Consider the following 26142-nt stretch of genomic DNA (forward strand, 5'->3'; position numbering starts at 1 on the left):
GCAATTAAAGTAATTAAATGGACCATAAGAGAGAAGGTAAATTTATTCGGCGAACGGTTGGAAAGCTTGGTGGGGCACCTATTAACACACACATTTTAACCTTACAAAGTTATATATAGCCCCATTTTCTTTCAAAACTTTATATTCATATTGTATGCTAATTTGCTAGCTGACTCAACTGGGTGTCTGTCGCCCTTCTCGATCATCTCGCACAAGTACAAAGTAAGGGGGCCCCATATCGCGTTGTTTACATCCGGGTACTCATTTAAATGACTCTCGATTTGTAGCGGATTGTTTGTGTGAGCTCGCTCTCTGTCGCCGTTTTTCACACAGTTGACCTTTCGCATATGTTCTTATGTTTTGTATGTTATAGCATTTTTTGACCATTTGAAAAGTTTTCAATTTGCAGTTTTATTCTGACATCTTCTCCGCAGTCGTGGGGCTGTGCTCCGTGAAGAACTAGCCAAGTTTTTGAAGAAAGGCAGCCAAGCAGGCCTTCCGCAGTGCAGGTCGCACAGCGCCTGTATTGTGAAGGTAAATTATGCATTCGATTCTTCTTTCTACACATGTTTGAATGTGCCGTGTGAGTATGTACGAAATGCGTTGTGTGCGCTGCCGCAGCTCAGTGCACTGAATGAGCGGAGATGCGATGTGCAATAATGTAGGCCATAGCTACGTGTCTATTGAGTTTTACATACATGTTATAAATACAGCGAATACACTGTTGTATTGTAAATTAAAATAGTCCCTGTCCATGTGAGAAAATTGTATGAAGTTAAAGACATCTTAATGAGCTTTATGTGCATTTGACATGTCGGTGTGTGTGATCCCGAAGATGTCTTTTGAAGTTTTGTTGAGACTGAGCTGAGTGAGTTTTGAGACGATGTCTGACAATTCTGAGAAGAAATGAGAAGTCCAAGTCGGTCCTTTTTCACATTTCTTTTTGAAATAGACCTACCAGAAATTTATTAATGATTAATTTTTGAGAGTGCATTAGAGAATATTTCCTGCACGCAGGTTAAGTCACAAATTGAATGAAAATTTAAAGACTTGTTGAGTTATTTAACTTAGATCTATTGTCAGTCTCAATGTAACTTATAAGTTAGACCATATGCATCTGCATGAGCGATGTTCATCCATTTATCCCTATTTCCTGCATACTCGCCGGAACACATATTTTCTACAAAATGTACTCCCATCTAAGATGTAAGAGGTGTAATTGCTATCACTAATTCAGTATTTTTGTTATAGGTCTAATTTTGTTCTAAAATATTTTATTCAATTTTTCATATAAAATACACATAAACTTCTTTCCCCTAAAATACCCCACTTTCAGTACTGACCACTCCTGTCAGGGGGCCTGACGTCTCTCCTGAACAATCATTGATATCAAAGACTGAAACTTTTGTTCTAGCATGAGCCTAGTTTTTTAGCCGAAGGCTATTCCATCTTCTTTTTCTTCTATCATGTAGTCTCTTCTTCTTCTTCTTAAAGATAATCTGCCTCCTTCACTGCTAAAGATTCTTGCAGATGTTCATGTAAAAAAGCATGAGTGCGGCGACCAAATGTTTACATTTTTCTACAGAGCATCCGAACCAGGCCTTTGCATTTGGTTTGGTTTGGTTGGGCTCAGATTGGAAGTGCCATGTTCGGCAAACTTAAGTTCAGTTCGCGGTTCGGCTACAGCACTAGGGAGGGCGTTCCACTGTTGAACTGTGCAAGGAAAGGAGTGAATATGTTGCTCTGTTCGTGACTGCATGACACGATAACAGTAAGGACCAGACGATCTTGTAGTTCTTGAGACTGTTGCTGGTTGAATGTAGTGGTGGATGTCAAAGTCAACAAGAGAGTAATATGCATCTTGTACGGTTAGATGAGACGTTGATGCTCTCTTCTCTTCTGGAGGGAGGTCCATCCAAGTTGAATCAGCATGTCAGAGACGCTAGATGTATGATGATAGCAGTTGAGAACATATCTCGCTGCTAGTCTCTTGACCATCTTCAACCGGTTTAGACATTTGATGGTGTGTGGATCCCAGACAGCACTCCCATACTCAAGAAGAGGGCAAACGAGAGCCTGGCATGCAGTAGTCTTAAACTGAGTGGGGTTGACATGCAAGTTCCTTCTAGTTCTAAGAAGGGCTAGGGTGTTATTTGCCTTCTTGCTAGTGGCAGATACATGCTGTGTCCAGTTGAGGTCAGCAGTGAGAGTAATGCCAATGTATTTGGCAGCTGACACAGACTCCAAGATTTCTCCATTGAGGGGATACTGATGGACATATTTGGTCTTTTTCCTGGAGACAGTTATGAACTGGCATTTCTTTGGATTTAGGGCCATCATCCACTTGCTTGACCACCCACAGAGCTGATCAAGATCCTGCTGTAGCAATTCTGCATCCTCAGGTGTCTGGATGGCATGGTACAGAACTGTGTCATCGGCAAGGAGTCGTTGAAAGTTGGTTTGGCATGTCATTAATGTAGAAAAGGAAGAGGCAGGATCCGAGTACTGACCCTTGAGGTATGCCTGACTGGACCTCTACTGTGGGTGATGTGTGACCATCCAGGACAACTTGCTGCTTACGGTTGGGAGAGAAAACTGGATATCCAGTCAATGTTGTGGCTCTCACACATAGTATTTCATCTTCTTTAGAAGCCTCTGGTGACCAACCTTATCGAAGGTTTTACTGAAGTCGGTGATTATGTGCGTCTGATTATTGTCCTTCATGTTGTTCAAGATGTCAGTGACAAAGCCAGTCAGTTGGAGTTCACATGAGTTCTTAGCTTGAAAACCATGTTGAAGTGGGCAGAAGATGTTGTTTCTGCGTGCAAAGATGTGCTCCATCATTTTGCAGTCTGCTCTCTTCAAACTTGAAACTGAGATATTGTGTGTGTTCACATCATAACAACATAAATAATTGCGGATACATATGTACATGTATATCCTCTCTTGTCAGTTACATGTACATCAGCAAATATTCTGTTGGTATAGATCAGTCAGCATTTCAAATCAAAATACATTCAAGTGAATTGCTATTTTCAAAACCTTTCTGCTTGTTTTGTTGCAATCAAATTTGTATATATTGCCAATATCAGATGTGGAATGTTCTATGAAAAAGTATAGGTATGAACTCAATGAAGGTTTTTATAAAATCTAGAGATGTTGAATTTCCAATACATGAATTATGTCACCCTTTTTTGTGTGTTCTTTTGAATAAAATGAGTCTTGAAGAATTGACTGACAAATTAAACAAGGATGTGGCATGCTTTTTTAAATTCACTTTTCTTTAGTACATCTAGAAATATCTCATCTTAAAGGGCTTTCAGACTATTTTGAATCACCTCATGGCCTCTTCCCGCTTCTACTTTTCTTGTGCCGCTTACAGTCCTTTGCGACCTCTAAAGAATATTCGCAAAATCATCATTTATGTTTCATTTGCATGTCTAGTTATTTTGATGGTCTAGCATTATAATGTTATAAAATGACATTTTACCACATATGATAGTGAGAAATTTACCACAGAGACAGATTCAATCCTAAAGCACTTGTGCAAGGCCTTGAAAATTGTATTTAGATAAGGCTTGAAATATAGAACTACATGTACGGGTATATATATATATATACTGTATAATATCATGCATGATATATCTGATGGTCATGTAAATGAGGAAAACCTGCAGTAAGCCTTTTCAGCCCTAATTTATCCACAGTTGAATTGCCAGCGCACTGCATTATGCTCAGCATTCACAAGTTTCTCAGCCGGGCAATGCACACACACAACATCATGACACCAGACAAATAACAAATAAACAATGTAGGACTTACAGTTACAGGTGCTGGGCCGTATTAGTCTTATGCATTTATTTTAGCATGATATTTATCAATTTTTAATTTGATGCTGATATGGTGTGTAATGATTTGATTGTAGCAGCCATAACCATTCATTTATTTATGTTCCACACACATTGTTTACTCTTTAATGTAAGATTGTATAATAACTACAGGTATTTATAGTGTAAAACCACCATTGTTATGTATGGCTGTGTATTATTTTGTATTTGAAATCCAACCTGTTTGTTGCAATAAATAAATGATAAAACAAATGCGATCACACTGCTGTCTTACAGATGGATTATCTGGGAGACGATTATTTATGCTTACAAGGATATCAATTTTATTGCGTTTTAAGGTTGCGAGGATGACCAATGAGAAGGAAGAAGAGGGAGGTGGAGGTGGAGGAGTAGAAGGGGGAGGAGTAGGAGAAGGAGTGAAAGAGGAGGAGCCAGGCGGAACAGTGAAAGATGATGGCAAGCCTTCAGAAGTTCACAAGAAGAACAACAAGTTGCAATATTCTGGGGTAAGTTTTTAAACCCTAACAAAGAATGGCTTCAGATAATTTTCCACATCCCCACTTCCAGAACCTACGGGAAACATGAGTCTTTATAGGACAAGTGCTAATAGCCTGTTGCCTTGTTCAAATTGGGGTAATTTTTATTGAACATAAATACATAAGAAAATAAAAATCACTTTCTCTGTTTAGAATGGACTTTGCTTTTGGACAGAAAATAAAGGGCCTATAAATAACGACTGGAGTAGAGACTTGTAGAGTATTTAGAAAAACTTTGGACAATGTAGACCAAAGTACTTGCATTTGATAATTGTAAATCAGCATACATGCAGACTTCATTATGAATTAATTATCAGATTGTAGTAATTGGGTTGTGCCTGATGATTGGAATGAATTATATTTAATGATTCACCATGAATTTTTCAGAAAATCATCTTTTGTATTACCACTCCCATTTAGGACTTTAAAACTTGTTCTGTTCTGTACAACATTTTTTGCCTCCACTTTTGCCCTAGTCTGGTATTTATTAATCTCATTGCTATTATTTTGTTTGTATGATCTTTGTTAAGGTTAAGAGACCATTATTCATAATCACATGGACATTGTACTGCCACAACTCATTTATGTTTAACTGAATGTAGGATATTTTGGGTCATTAGTTAAGTCAAATTTAAAACTATCCACATCACTGGATATAAGCTTTTAAAAATAAAATCACTTACATTGATTTTCTAATGATGTGCTTTGATTCTCAGGAAGCATTGTGGGATCTTCGTAACACTCCTGCATCAAGGAAGAAGCCAGCTTGTTTACTCAATGAATTTTGCGCGTAAGTTTATGAGATGAATTTCTCCTTGACATATCATCTTCATCTGAGAGCATGAAGGGCATCAGATCATATACTGCTCATCTAGCTCTCATGATGATGACGACGTCATAGATATGCAAACGATCAAGATCAATGTGATATCGGTATCATGCACTATTTCAAGCCACTAGTGAAATTATGGATTCCTCGGTTACAGAAATTATGACTATTATTATTTTTATGAATGTTGGTTTGAAAAATATAAAACAAATATATCATGCACTATTTCAAGCCACTAGTGAAATTATGGATTTCTCGGCGACAGAAATAGTGCTATTTCTGCCACCTCGATCCATAATTTCAACTAGAGCTTCTCAGTGCATGGTATTAATATCGTGCATAATGAACAGGTTTGATTGGTGTTTTTGCATGGAATACCTGTGAATGTAGCTTCCTTTGCAAAGTCTTTTAACAATGACTTGTCATACTTATGCTTAAGATTTGTTACAATTTTTCTCATAAGCTAGGTACATTTAATAGTTTCTAGTTCATTAGCACTCCTTATATGATATAATGCAGCAAATCCTTATATTAATAAATCAATATGTGATATATTTTATATTTTGATTATTATATATATATATATATATATATATACATATATATATAATTTGTTTTCATTTTAAGCATTTCGCTGGTACGGTAATAAATAAATATTCAATAGGTAGAAAGTTGATATATTGTTTTCAAGCATTATACATGTGTTCTTGTTCTAACAGTGAGAAAGGGGTATGGGAGCCAGAACTGTGGCATGCATCTTTCTCAGGACGGAGGTCAAGAGGGCCTTCTCCATTGAATCTGTATGAGAACCCAAAAGAACCTCTTCGCAAGAAGTACTCTGGTAAGTATGGCAAGTTCTGATTGATCTTGCGACGGGATTGACTGTGAGGTGTAATGATATCATTTCGGAAATGTTACTCTGGGAAGCTCTGGTCGTTTTCACTCTTTTGGGGGCATTTTCTGTGAGGGATTTAGTCTGAACAATAAGTCAGGCATGTGTCATATTGAGCAATACTGGAGATTATTTTATGGGTCAGAAATATGTAAAATGAATGGTTATCATGTAACGATAGTGAGTCCACACTGATCAGAAGGGGAAAAAATAGTTTTGCTGTACTAAGCACACAAAAAGGCAGGCAATCTCACACCCCCCCCCCCCCCACCCCAAAAAACAAAAACAGATAGTTTCTATATATCGGTCTTTTGTTCTTCTGTTCCAGATGCAAAAGAGAGGATCCTTGATGAGAAAGATGGCATAGTTCTGAGTCCCCAGCGCCGAAGCTTTGGTCTCGGTTGCCAAATAGCATTCCAACCACCATCGGGGCATGCATCAGAACGGCATCACAACCACAGTCCCACGGAGAGCAAAGAGCACGATCGTCCTATACGCACCATCACTCGCCCTGGCAGCGGTCGCATCATCACGAGGAACCGCCCTCCCGTGGTGGAAAGCAGCAGCAACGAGCGTGAGATTCTGCGCGACAGGGATCGTGATCGGGATCGAGACCGGGACCGGGATCGAGACCACGATGTGGATAGGGAGTGGATCAGGAACAGGCCCAGAGACAGAGATTTGGACCGGGACAGGGATAGAGATCGAGACTACAGGGATACGGAAAGAGGAGGCAACCGTCAAGGTTTCAGCAGATATTTCAATAGACAAAGTGAGTGAAAGACATGGGGCTTTGCCAAAATATAATGTTTTAGACTGGACATCATTTTGGATTGCAAATCAAATAGTGATTGATAAAATGCATAGTTGTAGAATCCAGCCATTGCTGTGGCTTGTGTATGGTACCTCTACTGGGAATAAAGCTTATTATTGTAAGGAAAAATGCTAGAAATTATATAAAGGATCCAATCATCGCTTTGGCCTGTATATATACCTTCACTAGGAGAACAGCTAGGAATTCTAATAGAGGTAGAAGTAAATATAAACAATATGCTTTGGAGCCAGTTGCTCTGCATTCGATTGCTCACACGTGAGTCTTATTCCCAAGGTCAATCTAGGATCCAACCCTACACCTAAGACCAAAGGCTCGTTCAGATATGCGGCAGGAAAACCCTGGCATTATTTTAAACTTTGGACGTTAAGTGTAATATGCTCAACATTCCTGAATCTTTTAGCCCATAGCTCAATACAATTTGTGCAAGTCCCTCGCTGTGCGCAGTTTCATTCAATCTTCACGTTAGAAAAATGTGGCTAAATTTTAGGGGTGGTTTATCGCGTCATAACTGAACAAGCCTCTATCCTTAACCCAAGTCCTAACCTCACCTCACCCTAAACCCATCCCAAATCCCTATTCCGACTCAATCCCGAATCCCCCTTTGCCCCAAAAAAACATGAAGCCAATGTTGATGCTAATATTGCACCACTGAAGAAGCATCTGAATAAAAGTCATTTTATGTTGTACAGAGGATTCTGATTGTCCATACTCTGTTGAATCCACTGATGAACACTATCAAATCACGACTGGCTTGAATGCTCCCTAGGGAGTAGAATATGTGCATGCAGTGTTGCGGGGAAGCCTGATTCCGATGACCGGGGTAATAATATGTCCTGCGTCTAGAAACAAAGTATTAGGCGCATTATAAATGTGAGCTATTATTATTATTATTATTATTATATTTTCTGTACCCAGACTATCGTCGTCGTAATGAGGAGACTCCCGAGTGGTTCACTGTGGGTCCTACCAGCCAATCAGATACCATCGCTCTTCATGGCTTCAATGAACATGAAGAAGACAGTGGTGGTGAACAAGAAGTCAAAGGCAGGCGTAAGTAACAACAAATTCAGTGAATTATACAGGGGCAGCTGTCTTCAATCAAGAATCTGAGGGTCAATATCATTAGTAGATTTTAAAAGAAAAGAAGAGAAAAAATATCCATATTTAAAAAGAAGAGAGGAAAGAAAAAGAAACAAAATGGAAATAGGAGTTCATGTCTTGAAATTTTTGCTACATCCGATTACCCTTCACTCTCCCCCCCCCCCCTTGAAGCCTCGCTATGTTGCATGCTCTTCTTCGGTTTTGAGGGCTGTTGGAACTCCCAAAATTATATTTTGTAGCCTAAATTCGTGACCTTCTCCCCTTCATAACAATATCCGGATCTGCTAATCAATAATATACATCTTTATTTCTTTTTTGGTCACGAACATTAGTTTTTGAACTTCTGAATCTGTTGAATACTGAATGTTTTGCTTTGAAGATGAGAACCAAGTGCTTCCAAGTGCAAGAGATCTTTTACCACCATGTATATTATTTCTAGAATACAGGCAGACATGTTTATAAAGACCAGTCACCTAATCAGCACATGTCCCCTGTGAACAGTGTTCTCAGAAAAATGTGAATTACAAGGAACTTTTAGTGAGAGAAAACCTGTGAATGGTCTTTGTAAACAGTTTTTCACTGTGATTGTATTGTCCTTCTGATTTTTGTTATAGGTCCGTCGGTTGCTGATAGGAATGGTAGCATGGAGACGGCCAGCTCCAGTTCACCGGAAGTCTCTCACGAGAGTGGCAACAACACCAGCGGGGCTACCTCTGGCAAGGACTTTGATGTCAATGACTTCTTCAAGCTGGAGAACATGCTGGTATGTTTTTAAAAAATTATTTGCTTTGAATTTATGATGATGAAAGTTTCCTTATGGGATGGTTCTTCTGCAGGTGGTAGATTTGGCGACCTCGTAATAATTGAAAATACCTGTTAGTTGTTGAATCGTCTAAAGGTGTCAAATCTCCCATGAAAACCCACTAACTATTATGTGTCTTTTAAGGGTGTCTCGACTTATGCTCTGGCAACAATTGCTCTGGGCTGTATGTTGTCAATGATTTAGGATAAGGGGTAGCGCTATTGTTATTGTTACATTAGGGTTTAAGTTTAGGTTTATGTTAAGGTTTAGGGTAAGGTGATAAGAAGTTAGGTTTATGGTTAGGGTTAGTGTGTGGTCAGGGGTAAAAATTAAGTATTTGTTTAGTGTAGGAAATTTACATCGAGCAATTGTCAGCGGAAAATGTGTTGTGCAACCCTTCAGAGTACTGTATATAGCCACGTTATTCTTCTTCTCTTCTCTGCGCAGCCCCAGATACCTAACCCAGATGAAGGAGAGGCAGTCCCAGGAAAGAGCCGCTTCAGTCATCTCTTCAACACCCAGAGGACCCGTACGGATAGCAGTGGTACGAGTCGCAGTAACAGCCGCCGATCCTCTCCCCATGATCCTGAGCTGGAGCTCTACCATTCGGGGCTTGAACGTAAGTTGCTGTCATTGATCATTCATTCATTCATCTGTTTGCCACACTCGACCCAGGTGATGTAAATGGGTACCTGGCAGGAATCAATTCTTTGAAAGCCGGGGTAATAATCTCCAAGTTTGGAAGCGCTTAGTGATTGTAATAAGCGCTATATAAAAACTGAGTATTGTTATTATTATTATTATTCTTGAAAGAAAATTCCTTGTAAAAGCAGTCCAAAGACTCATGCAAACAAAGATTACATAGTTGCATTGTTCAAAATTATATATATATAAGTATCCAGTAAATGCACCATTACAAGAAACAAAAGTTGAGATCAGAAATGAAGAAGAATTGTTTAACAATTGCACTTTAAAATGAGGATAAACGTATCAAATTTTAAAGTATAAGAGAAGTAAAGAGAGAAAAGAGACAAGCTGGGGAAGACGTCAGAGAGAAGAGAAATTCAGAGTTTTAAGCTTTACCTTAAATAATCCTGAACATACAAAAACATTGTGTATAATCTATTCTCTGATCATTCCACTACCACAGAGTTAATAGGTAGACGGAGTCCCAACATGATGATGGGGGAGCGTCTCTTCACCCCTATCAAGCCTGCTGAGGGGGTATCTATGAGCACCCAGATGGCATTACTGGGCATGATGCAGAAGAGCAAGCAGCATAACGAGGCTTCAAACTCGGCCTCCATGCCCCAGCCACAGCCGCAGAAGAACGGGGATGAGGACTACAGGAAAACTGTAGTCAAGCAGAAATGTGAGTGCAGTCAAACATGGTTTAGTGATCACCTGTATAGAAAGACCACCTGTCTGTAAAGACTGTATTTGTAAATTTCCATAGAATAGTGATTCATATTGAAACAAATTCAGAAAACCTTCCTAGAAAGACCACTTTGCTTTCTTTCTTGAATGGTCTTTGTATTCAGTGCAGTCAAAGATGGTTAGTGATCATCTGTCTGGAAAGACTGTATTTGTGAATTTCCCTAGAACAGTGATTCATATTGAAACGTATTCAGAAAAAAACTTTAGACCACCCTCTTAGAAAGACCACTTTGCTTTCTTTCTTGAACGGTCTTTGTATTCAGTGCAGTCAAACACGGGTTAGTGATCACCTGTATAGAAAGACCACCTGTCGGTAAAGACTATTTGTAAACTTCCCTAGAACAGTGACTTATATTGAAACGTATTCAGAAAAAAAGTTTAGACCAGCCTCTTAGAAAGACCACTTTGCTTTCTTTCTTGAACGGTCTTTGTATTCAGTGCAGTCAAACACGGGTTAGTGATCACCTGTATAGAAAGACCACCTGTCGGTAAAGACTATTTGTAAACTTCCCTAGAACAGTGACTTATATTGAAACGTATTCAGAAAAAAAGTTTAGACCAGCCTCTTAGAAAGACCACTTTGCTTTCTTTCTTGAATGGTCTTTGTATTCAGTGCAGTCAAACATGGTTTAGTGATCACCTGTATAGAAAGACCAACTGTCGGTAAAGACTATTTGTAAACTTCCCTAGAACAGTGACTTATATTGAAACGTATTCAGAAAACTTTTAGACCACCTTCCTAGAAAGACCACTTTGCCTTCTTTCTTGGAACGGTCTTTGTATTCAGGTTTGACTATTATCTTCTGAAGATACGGAACTCAGTAGGTCCTCTGTCATAATGCCCATTGCTCTAAATGTATTTCAAATATTTACCCAAGGAAACTTTAAACCATCAAAAAGTAACAGATTAAGTTTATACAGAATTTGTAGAATGTGGTGATGCATGTCTATGCTGTTTTTGTTGTTGTAACTTGATTTGTATTAGATGCAAATTCATGGTGAAAACAAGTGAAGATAAATTGGAATATTTGGATCCCCTTTGAACTTGAATATCTATGCATTTCATTAAGATTGTTGTTCCCATGATCATTAGCTGGGGTGGAGTAGGACTGAAATCTGGTTGATGAATTCTGAAGCTCTGGCCCACACAAACTCTGGGATTTTTTATTAACCTACCTCACACCACAAATGGACTGTCCCTCTAGCCAAAATATTGAGTGACCCATGAGGAAAACTTCCAAACCTCCTATGGCCAGTGACTATTAGCGCCATTTTCACTATTGTAATTGTTACTGTGACACTGTTGTTGGTTTCGTTACCATTATAATTACATTGCAACTCATTTTTTTTTTACCCCCTTTTATTTGAAAGTGAGGGCAGGACAGGCCAAGAGTTTAGCTGAGATTGAAGCAGACATGAAGAAGGCTTCAGTCCATCAAAGCCCTTCAGGAGGGGACAGCCCCGCCCACTCTGGGAGTGGTCCTGGTACCCCATCTCACACAGCCCATCCTGGTGGCATTCGAGCGGGAGGAGGAGGAGGTTCTCACAATAGTATGTATCATGCACAAGAAAAGTATACAACACAGCCTAGACAAGTACAAACCTTGTAAAATGAGAAATGTTGGGAGAGATGTTGGACTATCAAAAAAAAATTGACCATCAAAGTTTTTGGTGATTAGTGAATTCCATTATCAGTGATTTTGAATAACTTGAATGAGCAAAGACAGGAGAGGAACATATGCAACATGAGCTTTAAGCCAATGAGAGGATTAGACTATAGAGCTATGACTATCAGGAATAAAGCTCTTTTGAAAAATTGTTTAGAATATCATCTGGTACCAATCCATACATGATGTAATAACCTTTCTAGTTGCATGGTGTTTTGTTATGAATTTAGTAAGGACAACATTCCTGTCGTATGATCACAAGGCTTAATGGACGCTATTATACTCCTTCTTCTCCAACTTAACTTTCTTATTTGTTTTTCATTTTACAGTGATGGCAGGCCAGGCCAAGAGTCTAGCCGAGATTGAGGCAGACCTGAAGAAGACCACCCTCAACCAGAGCCCAGCAGGAGGGGACAGCCCCGCCCACTCAAGGAGTGGTCCCAGTATCCCACCAAACATGGCCCATCCTGGCGGTGGTGTTGGTGGTGGTGGGGTCTTATCCCATCAGATGCTGTTTGGAGCAGGTGGTGGACAGCAGGGGCGCGCTGGCTCACCTCCAAAGGGTGACCAGTCGGCATTCAACAGCTTCATCGCAAGTATGAAGGCAGGAGGAGGTCTTGGTGGCCCAGAGGTGAGGAGTGGGTCTCTCGTATTTCAAGTGGATGTCCTTGTAAAATACAAAGTTATAAATGAAGTTTCATTGGAAGATGTAAAAATAGGGCACATTCGAAACCAATGTTATAAATTGAGTCACAAGTTATAAATCAACTTTGCTAATTATTGTACCTATGGTGTATGTGTTAGAATCGTGATCAAACCAATTCACTTTGTAGATCTTTTTGTCTTCTGTATCTTTCATCAGGTTGTTAAAAGAATTTTGAGTATGAGGTACATGTATTTTCCTGCTAATGCTAAAGTCAGTTATTATTAACCTCCACATCAGAAAAGAGAAGAGCGATCATCCTCCCCCAAACCGCCTCATCCTGGGCTCGGTCTGCGCACCGCATCCCCGCCCCCTGGTCGCACCCTTGGCCACGCCCCTGGTGTTCCCTCGCCCATGGAGAAGGTTACGATGATGATGAAGGCATCAGAGCATCCCCGAGAAGCAGCCAGGCAACCCCATCCCCATCCCCATCCCCAGGCTCAGCAGCAGCTGCCACCCCATCACCCTCTCTCACAACAGCACATGCAGGGGCAGCAGCATCAGCAGCAGCAGCAGCAGGCAGGGAGAGGCGTGTCTCCATTACCACCGGGTCTCATGGCCAGACATGTCCAACCCCATCATCCTGGGGGTCCACATCCACCCAGGGAAGGACCTATTCTCAACCTGCCGGATAACAGGTCAGTCAGTCTTACCTTCTGTTTGTATTTTTACATGTGTGTATGAACAAGTGTAAGTGTTATGCAATTTGAAGATGATGATGATGATGTTGACGAGGACGAAGAAGATGATGATGATGATAATGATAATACTGATGATGACGAGGATGACAATGATGGTTATGATGATACTGTTGTGATATTTGATAACCAGGGGAACATCTTGTCATGAACCTGTAGAATATTGGTATTTTTGTACAGGTTAATATTTTGGGATTGGAAAAAGTTCCCAAGATTTTATTCCAATGATAAAAAAACATGAAAAGCAGCATAAATTTCTATGCGACATTGTGAATGGGATGAAATGTAATAAAGCATTCTTGAAACATTATTCAAATCAATATCAATTTGATTGATCTCTGTTTCCTAAACAGGGGACCATCTCCAGTCAACCAGGAGGTGATGGCTACCCTCTTTAAGAACCACGCCCCATCTACCGCGCCTACAGCTGCCATCCCTACCAGCGGTCCTCCTCACCACCCCTTAGGGGTGCAGCAGCAGCAGCAGCAGCAGCAGCCAGCCCACCACCAGGCTCCTGGCTTGCCTCCCAGGCCGGGTCTGCCAGCCAACGTGGAGCAGATGCAAGCTCTGATGAGGCAGAATCCGGAGCAGATGGCTGCACTCGTCAGGCAGTACCAGATGCATCACCAACACCAACTGGCTGTAAGTACTGGGACCCGTTTCACAAAGCCTTTTTTCAATGACGAATGACTGAAATCAGTGACAAATCTGCTGATAACCAATCAGAAGCAAGGATTACACTAGCTTATAACAAAAACGGTCATTTGTCACTGATGACAAGTTTTGTGACACACCCCCTGTTCAATATTAAATTGTCATCATATTAGACCAGTTTGTAGATATCTTCTTTCACACATGACCCCAAGTATCCACAGGACTTTCATACATTAATGGTTCCATTTGTTCATGTTGAAATATTTAGCTGATTAACATGTTGTTAAATGTCAAATGAATCTAAGTTGTTCCCTATTTTCTTTTACACAAAACATACATACATACACACAAATTGTTAATTAGGAAGAGGCATGTATGTTGTATTATGCCTGTCTATCTGTCTGTATCTCTCTCTCTCTCTCTCTCTCACACACACACACACACACACACACACACACGCATACGCACTCTTTCTCTCTCCCCTCTCTCTCTCTCACACACACACACACACACTCTTTCTCTCTCTCTCCCTCTCTCTCCCCCTCTCTCTCTCTCCCTCTCTCTTTCTCTCGATCTCTATCACTCTGACCTTACAACTGCACTCTTCACCATTATCTGTACAAATACCCGGTATCTTATTTCTGTGACAAGGAAGTAATGAGATTTGTCATTAACTAATCTTCCAAATTGACATTACTTGATAACTATATCCATGGAGTAAAACATGTTTAAAGGGAGTGAGTCGTCAGTTTCCATATGCAGAAGGTCATAATTCGCTGACACCAGACTTTGTGGAAAATCATTAACGTCTCTCAGAGAGTCTTTGGGTGAGGGAGAAGTGAGATAATGACTTTACCATGTGGGGGAATGGGTGGAAAATGCATTACATTACATAATACCTGTTGGTCATAATACTGAAGGCTAATTCTATTGATTGACAGCACCTCTTATTGGGTAAACACCCAAACGGTGTTGAATTCCCTATGAGAGCTAACTACTATGTTTCTTTAACATGCCTCTCTTTTCTTACTGTCTGTCTCCAGAGGCAGCGTGCTAGCCCCGTACCGCCCAACCAGGAGGCGGTCTTCACCATCCTCCGTCATGCCATGGCCAACCCACCCTTTGCAGCTGCTCTCATGGCCCAGGCTAACAAGGAAGCCCAGCTAGTTCCAGGTAACCCTGCTTCTGCTATCAACCGAGCTGCCTCCCCCAGGGACATGCTCACACAGGCCCTGCTCCAGTCCATGCCTCGTATGCATTCTCCTGTTCGTAAGTCTTTTACGAACGATTTCCAATTTTAATGCCATGCTTTTGATGTCCTTTTATACATGATTTTAATGTAAAACGCAACATGTAAAATCCCTCAACGAATTTCCATGTCATTATTGGACGAAATAAAAGTGAATTGAATTGAAGTCTTAGATTTGATCAGATTTTGCAATATATGGAATGTAGCTCCAATGATCTTAAAAGTGCAAAGATCCGTTTGAAGTAGAGAAAACGTAGAGATGAAGTCCCTTGACAAGACATCAATTTGAGGAGATGCGATGGCTCAGTGATAGAGCAGTGGTCTCATAAGTCCCAGGTTTGAAACCAAGTTTATGTGCTAAATAATAAATTGTGAATTGCAAACGTCATTGTAATTTATTTGGCTGGTAATTTAATGTCACATTTCATTTCCTTTGCAGCTATTCCTGGCAGCCAGTCTCCCTTGCCAGCAGCAGCGGCGGCGGCAGCAGCCCTCCGCTCCCAGTCCCACAGCCCCCTCCCTGGAGGAGGCATCGCCCCTCCCACCCTGGGGCCAGCTGGACTGGCCACCTCCCCTCTCCTGGGCTCCTCCAACTCCCTGGCTCCCCCTGGACCCTCGCCGGTGAACCCCCTGGTACCCCAGAGGATCCCCTCGCCCCAGGAGCTGGCTAAGCACACCCAGGGTATCCTGCAGCAGGCTCTTATTAGGAAGCAGCTGGAGGTTCAGAAGGAGAAGTTCAAGGCCAAGGAGGCTGCCAGGTATGACATTAGGCCTGTTTTCATCAGCTCATTTTAGAATTAGATCTGGGGGTGTTTCACAAAGACTAAGATCGACTCTAAGTTGGGACTTAACTATGGCAGGCTGTTCATGCCACTGTTTGCTCTCACCATTGGTCTCTCAATTATGATCTTGAGATAATATTTTTTCCTTTGATAATGAATTATCAACAAATGTAAATTCTGTAGATTTGTGACCATGAGTAGTACATCCCTTGAGAGACCAATGCCAGTAAATGGTGAGAGCTAACAGTGGCATGAACAGCCTGCCATAGTTAAATCCAACTTAGAGTCTATCTTAGTCTTTGTGAAACACTCCACAGTTTCTGATATCGCATCTTGTATTTGAGGGAAGAAGTAAATCTTTGTCTTCTTAAATTGAAGATATTGTCAAGAACTATGTAGCTACATATCATTGAACACTATTTGTACCATAGAAACAGTTGAAAAAGCACCATGATATAAAGCTTGTCTCTAGAAATTCTATTTGGGTACATTTTATAAGACTTGGTGGTGCTGTAAGCATGTAGGCTATTGTTGATAAATTAAGGCACTCCTAAACTGCTGTTTCCAAAAGTTTGCTGTTTTAGTCAAATAGTTCTGATATACATGTAAGTGTGATTTTGCATTATTACACCATTCTAATTGATTGTGCATGTTATACTGTTCCAAACTAGAAACAATCATGTCCAACAGAAGAAGAAAATTACACATGCCGGATATCATTTGTTATGAGAAGACCAATATACTGTCGTTTAAGTTTGTGATTTTCACAGACTTAAAGATGCATTATTTCAGACCTAGCATACAAAGGATAAAGCCTGTCTGCACTAGTTTGGCCAGGAGGATTAAACCACCCAGCGTGGTCACTGACAGGTGGTTATCTCATCAAAACAGCTCTCAATTAACATAAGCAAAAGGGGATCAAGGGGGACCAATGGTCACCGATTCGGCATTGTTTGCTATATAGAGGGCGCAAATAGCTATAAGTAGTGCAATGGGGCTTTAACAGATGATTTCATTATCGCTCAATGTTGTTCTTACCATCAGGGCTAAATCTCCTGCTGTTGGTCAAGCCAATCAAGCAAATCCTCAGCAGCAACAGCCTCAGAAGCCGCCCCAACATGTTGTTGGTAACACCGGAGTAACGCCACAGCAGCAACAACAACAGCAGCAGCATCCAGGGCAACAAGCTAATCAACAACAGAACAAGTCTGGACAACAGCAACAGCAACCCCCAAGACCTTCGTCAGGCACTCCTCCTGGAACACCGGGTCACAGGGTATGGTTTGAAATGTGGTAGACACTATGGGTGGTATTCTCGAAAGCTGATTAACTTTAGTCCATGGTTTAATCCTAAGACTAAGTATGAAATGCCAAGTGTCCATGTGAATATGTTTTTTAATAATTTAAATTGTCACTAAATTCAAATAAAATGTATTAACATAATTATTAAACAACAATATAACTATGAAATAATTATGTTTTCATGGTAATTTAGGGACATAACAAATTATTCAAAAATACATTCATATAGACACTTGGCATGCCATACTTAGTCAGATGATTAAACCATTGACTAAAGTTAGTCTGCTTTCGAGAATACCACCCAATATCTCATTTGCCATCATGTAACATTTGACAATAACTAAATGTTTTTGACTAATTTCTAGATCTGAGAATAGGATGATAAAATGTTACATACCATATTATGACAGAAACATTACACTGATACTTGCAGAATAGTGACCACATATATTGATATTTCATCAAATTGTTTAGACTTAAGAGATATATTTCATCATTGATGGGTAATGCATTTACCGGTTGTCAAATGTGATCAGACACAGACACAAAAAAGATTAGGCATATTTGGCCAGTTAACTTGTGACTTTGGCACTCAATCAAATTTGTGTATAGAGAGTGTTCTAAGGTTTTTATGAGAAACACAGATCAATAGAAAACAAAACAGTAGTCTTAACAATAAATGAGCAAGGGTCTTTCTATACAGATTATTGCTAAAGCAGCCGAGACTGTATCTTAAGCCTCGGTCACAAATCCATTGCGAACTGCTATGAATGCTTTACGAACGATTTTCAGACCCTGGAAATTCGGGAAGACCATGGAAGACAGGGATTCGTAGGAACGATGTGTTTGTACAAACTTTTGTGACCGTAGCTTTATATATTTTTGCCTGTAGTTCACAACACACATCGTCCATTATCTTCAAGATCTCTAATCATATGTTTCTCCCGTCATTCAACAGACGCCTAGTAAAATAGCAGCTGCCTTCATGCCAACCTCCGTGATCCGTAAGATGCATGAGAGCAAAGCTGAAGCCAAGGCTGCTACTCAGGGCAGACCGGGGGATGGCGTAGGCAAGGGGGATGCACCATCGGTACAAGAACCTGCTACTGATAACCAAGGTAAGATGCCCCAGAGCATTACTGCTGCAAACTGTAAAAGTAGAAATAATCGCAGCACATTAATTTTCACGGATTTCGCGCTAAGATTGGCAAGCGCAAATTTTAGAACTCGCAAAAATATAATCATGACTTCTTACGCGTGCTCTGAACGGGCTGAATAGCGTGCAATATGAATTTAAGAACCGTGAATATGTTTTGGGGTCGCTCAGCGTGAAAAATTTATCACGCGAAAATAACAGCGTTTACAGTAATGCTTGATGCAAATAAAGTACAGTCAAACCTATTTGTCAAGGCTGCCCAAGTGAAAGACAAAAAGTGGTCATTGTAGACAGATGGGCTTTTTAGACAAGTTGTTCATTTCCTGCAGAGGGAGGCATGATAGGTAACCATCGTGCAGTGATGGCCTTTATATAGAGGTGGCCACTAAGACAAGCTTGATTGTATGAGGAAAATTAACAAGTGAAGGTTTTTAATTGAAGATGACAGATGTTGTCAACAAGAGCAGAATTGTGAAGAGTTTTACACTTGAACGAGGCTTAAGATTTCATTTTGTCTTTTACTTTTTAATTCAGGAGCCATTCTAAACCATGGAGGAGGAGAGAAAATGAGAGAGATGAATAAGCAGCTGGATGGGGATAATAAAGCCCAAGTCATTCCACCCCAACCTACTCCCCAGCAACAGCAGCAGCAGCTGATGGGTCCGCACCACCCCCACGGTCCTGGCCAGCAGGATGGCAGGAGAGACCCACCCAACCACAGTGCCCCAGAGCAATCTGAAATAGCAAAGAACCCACACATCCAGGGTGGTGGCGGTGGTGGTCCAATGAAGGCCTTCCACTCTGAAGCTCACCTCCAGCAGCAGCAGCAGCAGGCCTTCCTGCAAGGCAGGCAGGTGCCTCCTGGCTTGGGTGCCCAGCAGCAGAGGCCAGAGATGGCACAGAGGATGGCAGAGAGGGCAGCTAAGCCCCCTACTCCTCCCAACGTTCAGTCACACCATGGTTTCCCCATGAACCGCATGACAGCAGCAGCTCAGCAGCAGCAGAATCCTCAATCACAACAGCAGGTGAGCCCTAGCGTAATATATTGAGGGTTCAGTGACACAAAGACGTAACTCCAAAATGAGTATGTGGGCTTTCCAGGAAACCAAAGATACTTTGGTGTATGTAAACAGTCAGTTGATCCTAAGTTTTCTTTATACAGATGTTGTATTCTCCGTAATAATTCACCATTGCCACCAAGTACTTTGTTATCATGAATGAATATGAATTGTTGATCTGGTGACCACAATGAATCTAGCTGTACTCATTTTAGTCAATTTTAGTAGCATTTGATTATTAATTTACCCCTTGCTGTACAATCTGTTCATGTGAAAAATAAGACTTCTGTGGGCATTGCTAAATATCTTGTATAAAAATAAAAACCGCTATTCACAATATGTCCATAAGCAGAAAAAACATGGTACCTCTTTGTTTCCCTATCTCTAGCAGCAACAGCAAGCCCGTCTACCAATGAACCCTGCTATGATGCTACCGCCAGCCATGCAAGCCAACCTGATGAGAGGCATGATGATGCCTGGTATGGTACCGCCCAACATGAGAGGGGTACCGCCACCACAGTTCAGCCTTCAGGTCAGCCAATCCATCCCTCACATTGTCTTGTATATATCATTTAGGTTTCCTATGTAGATGTAATATTGTACTCCTAAATGTGAGAGGGGTACCCCCCAAAGTGTGAGGGATACCACAGCCACATGTCAATAAACTGGTTAGTAAGTCTACGTCTCAGAATAATTGGTACGATATCTAGCTCAACTGCCTCTGGAAAGGTGTATTCATGTAGCTCCAAATATTCAGTCAAACGACCGCTATTGGAGGGAAGTATTATTTTTGTTGCTCCATGAATTTGACCTGTGAACGAGCGTGACTTCTATTTACTGGTATGTATTTCTCTTTACTCTACTAGCATGTGTAGAAGCCTGTTGAAAAGAAAAATATGTATATGAAATACTTGCTTGTTTGTTTTAATTACAGAACATGAATCAAGCTATGGGACAACACAATCTACAGCAGATGTTACAGCAGCAACAGCAGCATCAGAGCAACCTTGTCAGAGGTATGCAGCAGCAACAGCAGCAGAGTGGATCTAACCCGCAGCAACAAGCCAACATGAACCATCTACAGCAGCAGGCGGGTGAGTAGCAATACTGTGTGCGGAAACTTGTGTGGTACAGTACTTCATTCATGTGACTCTCAGTTGAGCATTAAAGGTACTATGTCTCATTTACAGGCCAAAAAAATGAAAAGGCTAAATTCCAACGGCATTTGAAAGATAATACTAATTTAGTACTTCCCTAAATAAAAGGGGGCATGAAAATGTCTGTAAGTGGGAAAATAACGACTATTAGTTGTCAAATCGACCTAAAAGCTATAGAGCCAGTAAATAATAGTCTGATTTTCAGACCATTGTACCAAATGGTCGCACGTTTTATGCTGTGCAAAGATTCAATCAGTTTAATTTTGGCCATTACAAGAAGTGGGTTATTGATGTAGACAAATGCTCATGTACCCTTTACAGCTCATTTTATGTATGTTATTACCAAAGAAGAAAAAAAGCCAGTCAGTCACTCAATAGTGTCTGACAGTAAAGTCTAGCAAGTAAAAGGGTTTCCTTGCATAATTTGAATATTAGGACACTGCTAATGTTTAAATTTCACAGATAGGACATACATGACATATTCATAATTTCTGCAAAGTTCTACAGAATTTGGGGTTGGCTGCCAAAGGGACATAGTACCTTTAAGGCTTCAGATATGACACGGTAAACCGCCGTGAAAAGCCGCTTCTGTTTTGTTTTTTAAACGTGTAATTGAATGGCAATTGTGCCCAACAAAGGTCTTCCGTGTATTCACCAAGCTCTGTGTTTTTAAGATACAGAAATGTGAAGCATATTGCAGTTTACATCAGCATAAATAAAACGCTGTGTTCATATTAAAACGAGGCTTTCGGGTTCAAATCTCTGTCCATTGCATGTGTCTATATTCAAATCATTAGCGCTTGTTTACTTATTTTCCGAGGTGTTTGATTGGTTTCTTCAGGTTTTATTCCCTTAGAATGCAATGTACACTGCTTATGATTATCAAAGCTCAAGCTATGTTTTCAAACTGCTTTTGGAAAGAACGTTTGAACAAGAACAAGTGATAGTTTCATGATGATTGCAGATCAAATTTGAAGTCTTACGTTACTGAGTAGGTGATATAAAGTGGATTGAAGTGCCAGAGCTGTTAGAATTTTCTAGTGCACTAAGCACTAACCAATGACCGGTCATAGAGTTATGACTGTCTGGAGATAATATGCTACACAAAAAAGGAATATTAACATGAATAAATTTCGCTGCTTAAATTGACAGAGTTGTTCCAGCAACAGCAGCAACGTCACCAAGCTACCAACCCCTCCCAACATCACCAGCAACATCAAGACGGCAAGGCTGCCGGGCATACTCTATCATCCCAGCAACCCCAACAGCAGCAGCAACAGCCGCAACAACCAAGTCGCACCACTCTTCAGCATCCTCTGATGGGACACCACCACAACCACCCTTCGCTCCCCCAGATGGGCGGGGGCATGGATCACCGGCGCTCCCCTGTCAATCACCTGGCTAAGTGGTTCGGTCCCGACCTTCTCAAGCAACCCATGGGTCAGATACCGCCTACCATCCCCAGTGGGCAGAAGATCCTGAGCGTGGAGGAGCTCGAGAGGCAGCAACAGCAGCAACAAGTTGTAGGGTGATTGCCGCAACGTTGTCAGATGGTGGTGACCAGGGTGTTGAATGGATCGGCAGCAGTCAAGCTTCAATTGGGTTGAAGACGGACGTGTAACCGCTGTGTATAGATTCACATTCTCCCCTGTATGTCGTAGCCTTGCACCTCACTCTTTTAAAACGTCATGCTTCATTTCCAGTTGTTTGAGTTCCAGGTAAAGGTGCAGCTGTCAAATAATTGGTCATTCAATTTTTTTTTCTTTCTATGTTTATTATTATTCACTGTCATTGCTCAAAATATTACTGTTCCTTCATATTGTTAAATTAATTTGATGCCAATTAAGAAAAAAAACGAAGAACCAAAACAAACTCTTTACAGGCTGTAGTCGACTAGTGAAACTAGCAGCGGACTGCCACAGTTGAATTTTGTCACACTTAAAGTGTACGTGTACCATAATACTCCCTCCAGACAATGGCAATCCAGACTTTTGATCCATAGTGAGTAAAAAAGTAAAGATATGGAATGGCCAGGTAGTGGACAAACAGTGGTCAAGCCTTAATTGGGTTACGGATTGCAACATCGCATACAAAAACAATGTCCATTGCTGAAATAAGTCTGTTACATCCCAATGCTGATTCCCCCACCCCCTCCCCACCAGTATTATGAGAAGTTAAGATATAGATTCTCTGGTTGTGATTTACCAGTGGTTATTTTGTGCAAACACATGATTACTAAAATGAACATGCCATTTACTTATGCCATTACCCTTTGGTGGCCTGCATAGGGTGATCCGACAATAGCTTTTATGACATTTGCTGCAGGCTTTAGTTTGTCAAAGATGTAAGATGAGGGGATCAGGCTGCAATTTGGGTTTAGGTCAGGTTTAGGTCATGTTTAGGGTTAGCATTAAGGAGAGGTATTGTGTTGGGTCTAGACTAGTAGTCAATAGTTGGGAAGTGATTAGTATTAAAAATTGATCATGGTGCTGTTGTCACCATAGCATGAGTAGGCTTGTTTACAATGGTTTAAGTTACGGTTAGGTTTGAGGGATATCATATGTATAGTGTCGTGTCCAGGGTTCTAGTTAGAATTGGCAAGTGGTAGAAAGGTGTAATGGAGCATTTGTGGCTGAAGCATGTGTCATCGTACAATCTATATTCATTGCTTTGGTAACTGGTCTTACAGTACCTGCAAACCGTAGTGTATTGAGAGAGATAGTTGGGACATTCACACGCATATGCGCTTTAAGGTCAATTCATAGAGGTCCAAATAATTCCCTCCTACATACAATCTCTATTGAAGGGAAATGAATTTGACCTATGAAGTAGCGTGGCTTTCGGTCACGTAACTATCTCTACTTTACTGGCTATGCTTAAACCCTGTGCAGCCACCTATAGACCTATATTGTAACATCCTGTGGGGTAATATTATTACACATGTATACATATTGGCCAAGCATCTTGCATGTATCAAGTTTCATCATAAATGTTTCAAATAGGCTGAAAAAGAGGATGAAAGGAGATCGAACCTTGGAATACAATATGTGTGTACATATTTGTTGTTGATTTAAGCCTTGTTAAGATATGACATGGAAAACCGCTGCATTTTTTCGCTTTCTTTTCTTTTCTTATGACGTAAGTGTAGTATGCTTTGCATTTCTGTATCTTACAACACAGGGCTCATCGAACACCTTTGTTATGTGCAGTTGCCATTCACTCACACATTGTTAAAAGAGCTGTGGATGACCACTTTGTATCTGCATGAGCCTTTGTGTGTGGGAAATAATGTTTCGGTAATTACACTTTCAGTTGAGTATATGAAGGTTGAAGGGAGTGATGCTGTAAATGCATCTTGGTTTATACATTGACCAAATTATGAAAATGAAGAAAATCATGAGAATGCTTTTTATATTACAAACACTATAGAACTCCTTCAGAATGTTTATTAATTTGTTGTTCATGACGAAGGACGAGAGGAAAAGATTTATTTTTGTGTGAAATTCAGTGGAAGGAGCTATCTTTTGTTGTGTGCTTCAGCCGTTTACCTGTTACACATTACCATGAAGTGACAATATTATTGATTAATGTATTCTGCTTCATATTTTGCTTATTGTAAAAAGAGAATCCTGATCCATGTCGTGATGAAAAACAGATGAAAGAAAGTATTTTATTACACTGTATGTGTTTTGTAAAGTGTCTTGAAGTATGATGTTACACACAATTGTGTTTTTCACGTTAACTGTGCATTTGTATGTTCAATTTCGTTGTATAGTCCATGTATGTATGAATATAATTAGTGCCTGGTGATATCAGTATAAAAGTTTGTAGATATATTTATGTTTTGTAATAATTTTTTGTGATATAGAACTTAATTTTGTTTTTTTACAGTGCCGTAAACGCTTGTAAAAGAAATGTCTGATACATGTGTAAAATTATAAATCCTTATTATTTTTGTTTAGGGGAGGGGTAGGGGATGGTAATTCTTGTATTATATTCTCATTATGTTTGCAATTATTCATATGTTTAAGTTGAAACCGTGCAGGATTTTAAGCATTCCATGTTTTATTTGAGTAAATGTAAATTATATTTCTTGTTGAATCTCAGACTTTTCAGCGTTTTGTTCATGTATACATACTTTCCTTTCCCCACCTGTTTGTGTGGAACAGTTGAATCTGTGTCATACATATATCTTGAGGTTTAGCACAAAGAAAAGATGTCAAAGTTTCATACATATGGAGGAAATGATGTGATTTATAATTTGGTTTGCTAATCACGTATACGTACTGTACATGAATATCAAACATTCTATTTTGAAGGGGAATACAAAAATGACACATGTTGATTATGGTAGATAATTTTATGCATATACGGTCACATATACCAGTGACTCTGGAGAGACAGACAAAAAAAATGACAGTAGAATGAACATGAAATTACATAGCCCCAATGGCCAAGGTTTTTTGTTGATTGGTTAGTTTGGAGTCGGCTTTCAGAGTGAATAGGGATATTAAATATGACACTAGTTATCAGTATTTGTACATAACACAGAGTTGTATGCTTGAATCGTTGATTTCGATGCATATCTTGTACATATTCATTCGTTTTGTAGATTGACCATGCTTCGTTTTGTTCTGTTGATTCACAAGTATTTTTTCCTTCTCTCCCTTGGAGCGCAAACAAGCTGGTATTTTGTAAATATGAGAACGTGCTTTATTTTGTGTGTGAGTGTAACTCTCTCTCCCAAGGGTTGCTATGTGTATGCTAGAAGCTTGCGGCTTTGTACAGGCTCCGACTATTTCTACTTTGTTACGAGCTGTGTATATCGATGCAAGTGAAGTGATTGTACTGTATTCACGATCGTTCCATATTGCCTTTAATATTAATGTTGAATTTAAAAAAATGTATTAAGATTCATGTCTCTTATTTAACAATCAGAATGGGGCAATTGTTTAACAATCAGAAATTGGTTACCCCAACCTTGATGTCTCCTTCAGCACTTCAGAAAGTTTTTGTTTTTATGATGAAGAGTGCACGTTTTAGTGCTTAAAAGAGTTTTGTTTGTAACTTCAGATATACTTATGCTTGAGGAAAAGTGGGCTTTATAAACTTGTTGTTAATGATATATTTTCATGACCCTTACAACTATTCACATTCTTTAAAACATCTATTTCTTTTGGAAGATAACATGCAAAAGGAGTTCAATTCCATCTAATTGCCTAACAGTACTGAAAGAAATATGAACTCAAGGTTTTATGCCATTATGGTATCCTCTATATGTAATTTCTCAAATCTAGAAATTTTGCTTTTTCATTTGAATCAAATGTGCTGATTTTCATGAAGTGTTTTGGGTCAAGGAATGATTTGTAGAAAATGACAAAGGGGCATCATTATAGAGCTATGATTGTAATTGCTTACATACTAATCAGTTAGTTG

At 40.1% G+C, this 26142-nt stretch overlaps 1 protein-coding gene across 3 annotated transcripts; it reads left to right on the top strand.

The window, feature by feature from the left end:
* The first annotated feature begins 261 nt into the window (after window positions 1-261).
* LOC576259 (mediator of RNA polymerase II transcription subunit 15) lies at window positions 262-25317 on the top strand. Of its 3 annotated transcripts, none has more exons than XM_011666887.2 (21): window positions 262-534; window positions 4187-4354; window positions 5101-5174; window positions 5933-6054; window positions 6434-6877; window positions 7856-7990; window positions 8656-8804; window positions 9291-9462; window positions 9994-10215; window positions 11652-11831; window positions 12277-12578; window positions 12891-13288; window positions 13702-13990; window positions 15046-15271; window positions 15691-16009; window positions 17078-17309; window positions 18294-18453; window positions 19026-19516; window positions 19941-20081; window positions 20484-20643; window positions 21859-25317. In XM_011666887.2, the coding sequence occupies exons 2-21, from the start codon at window positions 4196-4198 to the stop codon at window positions 22236-22238; spliced, it is 4755 nt and encodes a 1584-aa protein (XP_011665189.2). In that variant the 5' UTR covers window positions 262-534; window positions 4187-4195; the 3' UTR covers window positions 22239-25317. The 3 variants fall into 3 exon arrangements, with proteins under 3 accessions (XP_011665189.2, XP_781676.3, XP_011665190.2); XM_776583.5 differs by having other exon boundaries at window positions 263-534; window positions 19938-20081; XM_011666888.2 differs by having other exon boundaries at window positions 263-534; window positions 15046-15175; window positions 19938-20081.
* Window positions 25318-26142: the final 825 nt, after the last annotated feature.

Source organism: Strongylocentrotus purpuratus, unplaced genomic scaffold (genome assembly GCF_000002235.5).
Source record: "Strongylocentrotus purpuratus isolate Spur 01 unplaced genomic scaffold, Spur_5.0 spur5_scaffold_2, whole genome shotgun sequence".
NCBI classification, from domain to species: domain Eukaryota; kingdom Metazoa; phylum Echinodermata; class Echinoidea; order Camarodonta; family Strongylocentrotidae; genus Strongylocentrotus; species Strongylocentrotus purpuratus.

Coding starts and splice junctions, on each gene's coding strand:
- LOC576259 (XM_776583.5), top strand. CDS start 4,196: ATGACCAATGAGAAGGAAGAAGAGGGAGGTGGAGGTGGAGGAGTAGAA. Junction 18,454..19,025: donor ACCTGCTACTGATAACCAAG/GTAAGATGCCCC, acceptor TTTTTAATTCAG/GAGCCATTCTAAACCATGGA. Junction 19,517..19,937: donor ATCCTCAATCACAACAGCAG/GTGAGCCCTAGC, acceptor CCCTATCTCTAG/CAGCAACAGCAAGCCCGTCT.